Source organism: Rhinopithecus bieti, unplaced genomic scaffold (assembly GCF_001698545.2).
Source record: "Rhinopithecus bieti isolate Rb0 unplaced genomic scaffold, ASM169854v2 scaffold_63361, whole genome shotgun sequence".
NCBI lineage: Eukaryota > Metazoa > Chordata > Mammalia > Primates > Cercopithecidae > Rhinopithecus > Rhinopithecus bieti.
In genome coordinates, this window is record NW_016824163.1 from 102876 (window position 1) to 110428 (window position 7553).

At 48.3% G+C, this 7553-nt stretch overlaps 1 protein-coding gene across 1 annotated transcript in view; it reads left to right on the forward strand.

Moving 5' to 3' along the window:
* The first annotated feature begins 1285 nt into the window (after positions 1 to 1285).
* The window catches only part of LOC108522050 (contactin-associated protein-like 4), a 217238-nt gene continuing 210970 nt past the window's right edge, over positions 1286 to 7553 (forward strand). Inside the window, exon 1 of the mRNA XM_017862149.1 lies at positions 1286 to 1536. Coding sequence (XP_017717638.1) covers positions 1464 to 1536 — 73 coding nt within the window. The 5' untranslated portion in view covers positions 1286 to 1463. The remainder of the gene's footprint in view (positions 1537 to 7553) is intronic.

Consider the following 7553-nt stretch of genomic DNA (forward strand, 5'->3'; position numbering starts at 1 on the left):
AGATCCCCTCTGAAAGCCCCCCGACCTTCAGGATCAGCCTCATCCTCTCCAATAGGCAATGTCCCCTCTTGGGTGATCCTCGGGAAAAGTAATCCTCTGTCCCAAAAGTGCTTCTGGGTCCAGTGCTCCCGGGTGCCTTTCATGTCACAGGTGTGTTGATCCCTTTTAAGTTTTCCTCCGAATCCCTTCCATGTGAAACATCCAGCGTAGAGTTTCCATGGAATGAGGACTCTTCGGCTGTTATTCATGGGAACAGAGGCCCTTTCACTGGCCCTGCTGGTGCCTCGGGGGTCAGGCACCTGTGCCCCCTGGCACGGGATAGCCTCGGCCTCAGGACCCCCGGGTCCAGCCTCCCCACCTGTTCTGTGAAGGAGCCGGTTTCTCCCGAAGCTCTCTGTGGTGCACACGCTCCTGATGTGTTTATTCTGTAAGACACCAGCCACTCTGTTCTGATTGTCCTTAACAAAGAGTGTCCGACATGCTGTTCCGGAGGGCACCTGTCCTGGAGGAAGCTTTCCTCAAAGACCCCGACCCTCCACCCTGCCTCTGCCCCTGTGCAGGGTCTTCGGCCTTTTCTTTGGGATCACTCCCCTTCGACTCCACCCTTCTGCGGAGTGGTTATGGGATCTGAGGTCAGCCTCCTTTGCCACAGCCAGCCTTCGAAATCTACCAAGTTAAAGTCATTTGATACATTTAATTGCCTTAATCTCACTTCTCAGCGTGGAAACAAGAAACAGAAACACCCTCTAGGCACATCAGGCAGGATTTTGACAAACCAGCAGGCCGTGGCTCTCGCCAGGTGACAGAAACTTACCCGGGAAAGCCGTTGCCGCTAAAACAATGCCTTTTATAGAAACAGAAAAGGACAAACTCGCTTCCCAGAAGCCTGTGACACAAACGAGGCCTGCCTTTTCCCTGCTCCGCCTCGTTTTGAGCTGACATACGGGAATGTCCCGGGCAGGAGGGACCCTGGGGTGGCAGGTCTGGCTCCTTCCCGGCTCCCTCCGCCAGGGACAAGCAGCAGAGAGAGGGAAGCCCGCGAGGGGAGGAGCTGCGCCTCTTCCCTCCCTAGCGCAGCTGTCGGGAGAAGGTTTGAGGTTTGCCGAAGGAGCCGGAGGAGGGAGCTGAGCGGTGAGCCGAGTCTGCCTGGTGCCGACCACAGCGCTCTGGCTCTGCTCAGTCCCACCTGTCCGCGGGTCCAGGCAGGGGGGGACGCGGGCCAGGGACGCTCTGCCCTGCGGGGGAGTCAGGAGGGGGCGCCCGCTAGGGAGAGGCAGGGCTGGCCTGGTGTTTGGAGCCTGCTGAGAGAGAGAGAAGGAGAGAGGGGGCAGCTGAGAGAGAGAGAGAGAGAGAGAGAGAGAGAGAGAGAGAGAGAGAGAGAAGCTCCGGAGAGACGGCAGGAGCAGCGCAGGCTCCGACACACAGAGCAGCACCGGCTGGAGCTCCGGGAGCCTGAAGGGACCATGGGGTCCTTCCTCCAGACGCTCCTTCTGTTATCCGCGCAGAGCTGGGGCGCAGCCCTGGCAGGAAGCCCATGTAAGTACCGCAAATGATCTAAAACTTGCAAGGGCGCCCCGAAACTTTGAGCCGTGTGGTTTTATTCTGTTGTTAGTATTTAGAGCTGGGATCACAGGACGTGTTTCTGAAAATGAATCTTCTTGAAAATAAAACGAACGGGAACCTGCTAAGTGCAGCCCCAAGTAGGACATGCTTAGGTCGGCTTCGCCTCTGCAGCGCTGTTTTCCCGGCTCAGCCCAAGAGCAGCGTGGTGCCCTCGGCTGGTCCTGAGTATTCATTAGGAAAGCGCGAGTTGTAGTAAAACCGGATTGGGGCAGGTCGGTTCCTTTTGGAGGACTGGTTTCAGAGGAATGGGTCGGAGGGGCAAGTGAAGGCAGGCTCCGAACCGGCTGCCTTTGACGTTAGCCCTTTTCAGGCTTGCGGGGGATCAGGCTACACCGTCAGCATTAAGGAGACACCTGGGTGCTTTGGATGCGCTGCCCGCTCCGGCAGGTGCGGAGCTCCAGCCACAGAGGCAGCATCGCTTAGGCGTCCCTGAGCAAGGCTTCCCAAGGCTTCGTTTTTAAAAGAATTATCTCACTTAAAGGAAAACTCCCCACTTTTGCTCTCCCGCAAATAGCCATTGACACGGTCACAGAAATTATCATCCTTTGAATAGTGTGGTGACATCTTATATCCTTCTAGTTCACTCAGTCTCCCGTTTCTGTTTTTGTCAGTTCAGAGGGATTAGAGTCTTTATTTCTAGACCAGCACTGTGGATCTAACCCAAGGATGTTATCCAATATAATTCAGCAGAACACAATTCACCATGCATCTCACCGCATCAGAAAAGTGTTTTAGGAGTCATGCTTGGCTAGAAATATCTGCCAAGAAACTCTTCCTCTTCCCAATCAACACCCTGTGGGACAGAGCACCTTCTCTCCTCCTCCTCGAATCACACTTTTTCTCTTTCCCTGGCAGACCCTGCCACAGACTCCCTACCAAGTACTTTTGAGGGCTCAGGCATGAGAGCAGGCAGTGGGCACATGTGCCAAGCCAGGTGGTGAGCCCCTCTAGGAGTTTGCAAGGGGAGAGCCCAGGCACTGCGGATGGAGGCAGCCCCCGGACGGTGGTTGCTGTGGGTGGCACTGCCTAACTTGGGGGCTGGAGAGGGCTTCCAGGGGCCTCTGTCCCAGGAGCTGCACACCTGGGCAGGAGGGCCTGAGTGCCCTCAGGGTGGCAGCTCCCAGAACTCGGAACTTGGTTCCTGTTGGCAGGCACTGCACTGACCTCCAGACGCAAGTTCAGCTGTATTATGAGAACTCATGATTTAGGGAAAGGAGACATAAACGCACATGGCAGAAGTGCCTGAGCCCTGCAGTGACACTGGCACTTTCTGTAGAAAGAAAGGAGAAAAAAGCATGACTCTCAGAAGCGATGGGTAAGTAACTTGCCAAGGGGCGGCTTACGATAACCTCCCGGCGGGCACTAGAGGTCACTCGCAGGCCTCCGGGAGGCTCCACGCCTGTCAGACCTGCCCCTCCAGGGAGCTGTGGGTGTTGGGGATGAACACAGCTTCGGTGGACGCTGAGGGGCTGGTGGTTGCTTCCAAAGTGCCTTCCTCTGTAGGGTGGAAGTTACAGTGCTTCATGAATTCCATGGAATGCGATGACTTCAGAGGACCAAAGTCCATTTTTAGAAGTGAGAGACGTGCATGTGGTCATTGCTTGTTCATCTAATTGGACAGGATTCTGTAAGCAGCAGAAATACTGGTGCAGACTTGAGAAATGAAAATTCTGTGTCCACAAAGATGAAATTCAGTGCATGAGTAAGGCACCACATGCATGTGGTCTCAGGTGACACGCGTTGTTTCCTTTTGAAAAATAGTTTGAACTACTCACATGATTCCTCCAGACAAGACACTGACTTGGCGGACTGACACAGTCCCAGAGAGCAGGAGAGGCACGGCTACCACACCGCCCATGCTCCCTTCCTCTCGCCGCCCAGCACCCTCTGCACCCCTTGGCTCCCTGGGGTTGGTGGGGCTGCCCCAAACCTGGGCCACTTTTCCTTGAGCACTGAGGGTCTCATGACACAAGAGGGACTCCCAGTGAGAGGGTCCTGACCTGGGAGGACTGTTCCTTGTCCCTCAGGGCATGCCGTGCTCCCTTCCTGTCTCCAGGGATGACTGTGTTAAATGAACCTCTTCTCTGGGTTAGGGCTGAGGGTCACGGTCAGCGTTAGAGTTAGGGCTTAGGATTAGGGTTAGCGTTAGGGTTAGGGTTAGTGCTTCAGTTGTCAAGCACACAGCAGCAGTGTTGGGTGTCTGGCCGTGCCTGCTGTGTCCACAGGCTCCTGCTCTGGCTGTGTGTGGCATTATTACCTCCTGGGGAGTGGCCTTGGTACACAACTGTCCCGGAGGCTGAGCGCGTCTGTCTGAGCATTGGGGACACAGAATAAATTTCAAGTTGCCATTTATGTAATTTCCACTGGGATCTTCTGTTTACTTCTCCTTCTACAAAAAAAAATAATAATAATAAATACATAAATAAAATTAAATTTAATTTAAATTAAAAAAAAAGTTTCCCAGAGCACAGATTCCTTACAGCCAAGGCAAGATGGCATGGACATCTTTGCTGTGTGCTGCAGGGGAAAACCGATGCCTTTTGCCTAGGAAACCTTGTTTTTGATCCACGGATAGCAGAACGTGCCCTTTCTGACAGCTCCGAGGAGTCACACCTGTTACTCTTTTCAGAAATCACAGGTTGCTGGGGTCTGATCTCGGCTCTGACATGAAACACAGCTCTCTAACAACACCTTGGCCAAATGTCCCTCCCTTTAGACTCCATCAGTACCAGTCAGCTGACTCTGTTTACCATAGGGCTGCAAAATGCTGGCTTCGTCTCTCGCCCATTCCCTCTGCAGTTACTCCTGGGTGTGCGACAGTGATCCTACTCCCTGAAGTAAGCACCCACCTGCCTGCAGTGGGCTCTCCTTGGTTCCTATTTCAATGGCAATTCACTGGGCTGAAATCCTTCCCTTTCCTGTTGATGCTGAAACCTGGCTTGTCCTGGACTCGGACAGTGGAGCCCCTGCTGTGGCTTCTGCCTTGTGTCCTCAACCATTTCTCCCAGGAATCCCAAGTCCTTCCAAGGGGGAATGGAATTTCGACACAGACTTGGTGCTGGGAGCTGCTTCTTGGTGGCTGGGGTGTTGGTGACTCTGGACCCATCGTGGCCAACTTTACAAATGCCAGTTACGCTGACCTCAGTTCCTGTCCCACCCCACAGTGTCCTATTTTGCCTTCCAATGCTCCATGCTCCCCCCCGCCCCACCCCTCCCCGCTCTTAACAAGCGCAGGCCACCACTCCCAGCTAATTTTTTAAGTTTTTTTTTGTGGAGACGGGGTCTCACTATTTCGCCCAGGCTGGTCTCAGTCTCCTGGCCTCATGTGATCCTCCTGGTTTGGCCTCCCAAAGTGCTGGGGATTACAGGTGTGAACCACTGTGCTCTGCCCATGATTTCTTAAGTTTTTTAATGCTTCTTCCATCTTCCACAGTGAGAATCTTGTCTCCCAGCATGGATGCATTAAAGCTACAAGAATTCAAGACATGTCTGTAGCTCCATTCATCCTCCTTTAACTAAAGGGCAGGATGCTGCATCCACATGTTGCTTGGGTTTTCCCCCCACCCGCAGAGTGGCTGTGTTGCTTGTTTGAAATAGGTTCGAGTGACCTATTTCAGCAGCTTGTTGCTGTTTGATTCCACTTTGGGGTTGATTTGTTTTTCACCCACCTTCATTAGTTTCTAATTTATACTTTCTGTGCTTTTGCAAACATTAGCAACTATATGTTATTTTTAAATTTCTCATTTTCTACACAAAATGCTATATATGTTCCTTTGTTTTTCCACTTAGTATATCCCAGGAGTTACTCTCCATCGGTTCATTAAAATTCCCTTCATTCCTTAGAACGACTGCACAGCACCTGTTTTATCACTGAACCAATTTCTTATATGTATACATACTCACATAGTTTCCAATATTTGGGGATTAAAAAAAAAGGCCACAAATAATGTTCTGCCTACACGTTTTTAACTTGGTGGTGGTATGCATTCAGGGCCAATTCCCAGACATGAGATTACTGGGTCGAAGGGTGAGTACATTGATGCGTATTGCTCAGTTCCCCTCCCCTGGAGGGAGGGGACACTCCCCAGACACTCCCCAGCGATGTCTGAGAGGCCCATTGCTCTCCAACCTGATGGCTGGAAATAGGATCTTAATGTGGTTTTGATTCACATTTCTCTTATTATCAGTAAAGTTGTGCATATTTTCATATATTTAAGTGCCATCTATAAATGAATTGTCCAGTAATTTCATTTACATTTTTGTAAGGTTTTGTTTTACTTCAGTTTAAAAAACCCCTATTTATCAGGGCTATCAACTCTTTATGACATAACTTGCAAATATTTTCTCTTGCTATCTCTGTCTTGATATTGTTTACACTGTTCCCACATTTTGGAGGGGTAGAAGCTAATCTACAGCTTTTGAAATTTCATCAGACTTAGGGGCCCCGGTCCTGGCATCTGAGTGAGACATTATTTTCCACATCTTTATCTCTGAGCCATTTAGAATTTATTCCTGTGTGTGGTGTGAAGAAAAATTTAACTTGAAAATTTTTCCAAATGGCAACCAAGGAACCACAGCATAATTTACTAAAAGCACTCTGCCTCAGTGATGTGAGAATCAACTCTACACTAAAATTGATTTTTCTGGGTATACTCGCATCTGCTTCTGTCTAACCACTCTTTCCACTTGTCCGCTTTGAAGAACTTTACATTTTCTTTTTCTTTTTGAGATGGAGTCTCGCTCTGTCACCTAAGCTGGAGTGCAGTGGCGCGATCTCGGCTCACTGCAAGCTCCGCCCCCCAGGTTCACGCCATTCTCCTGCCTCAGCCTCCTGAGTAGTTGGGACTACAGGCATCTACCACCACACCCGGCTAATTTTTTTTTTCTTTGTATTTTTAGTAGAGACGGGGTTTCACCGTGTTAGCCAGGATGGTCTCGATCTCCTGACCTTGTGATCTGCCCATCTCAGCCTCCCAAAGTGCTGGGATTACAGGCGTGAGCCACCACGCCTGGCCAGAACTTTACATTTTAATATTTTCATGGGATATTTCCTGGAATATATGTGTATATATATATATTTATATAATTTCTCCATTATGCTTGTGTGTTGATTTCCAAAGTATTTTAGTCAACTTTTCTAGCTTCAGAAAGAGGAAGAAGCTTGTTGGGATTTGAACTAGATTACTTTAAAATTCTAAATTAACTTATGGATAAATAAATTCTTGAAATCTTGAACACAAATAGCTTTTCTTGTTTCCAAGTGTATGCTTCTGTCTTTCAGAAGCATTTCTACTTTAATTCTGTAGCTTTTACAACTTATTAAGTTTATTCATATGTACTTTTTTGCTGTGGTAAATTGAGTTTTCTTTTTCATTATGTCTTCTAACCTTTTTTCTGTGTACATGAAAGATCCTTTTGTATTGGTTTTCTATACTGTTACATTACTGGATTCTTGAGCTATTTTTTGTCATTAATGCTGTGAAGTTTTCCAAGTATATGATTCATCTGAAAAGAAAAATATTTTACTTCTTCATTAGTTTTTTATGCTGACTCTGTTGGTTTTCTCATGTCTAATTATATCGAATAATTCCTCCAACACAGAGTGAATTGCATTTTTTCCTCCATTTTCTGTGTCTGGAATAATCCATGTGGCATTAGGATTATTCTGCCTCTCAGAGTTTGGAAGAATGACCCATACAACCCTTTGGGCCTGGTGCTTTTTACCGTTCTGTGCATGGGTTTGTTCTGTGGTAACTTTCCTTTTTTTTTTTTTTTTTTAACATAAATTGATTTAAGCTATCTCTAATTTTTCCAAACTATACTTTACTAGAAATTCCATCTGCTTTTCAGATGTATTTACATAATGATGTACAAATTAGCTTTGTATCTTTAATGTCTTCTATTGCAATTTTTTTTTTTTTTTTTTTTTT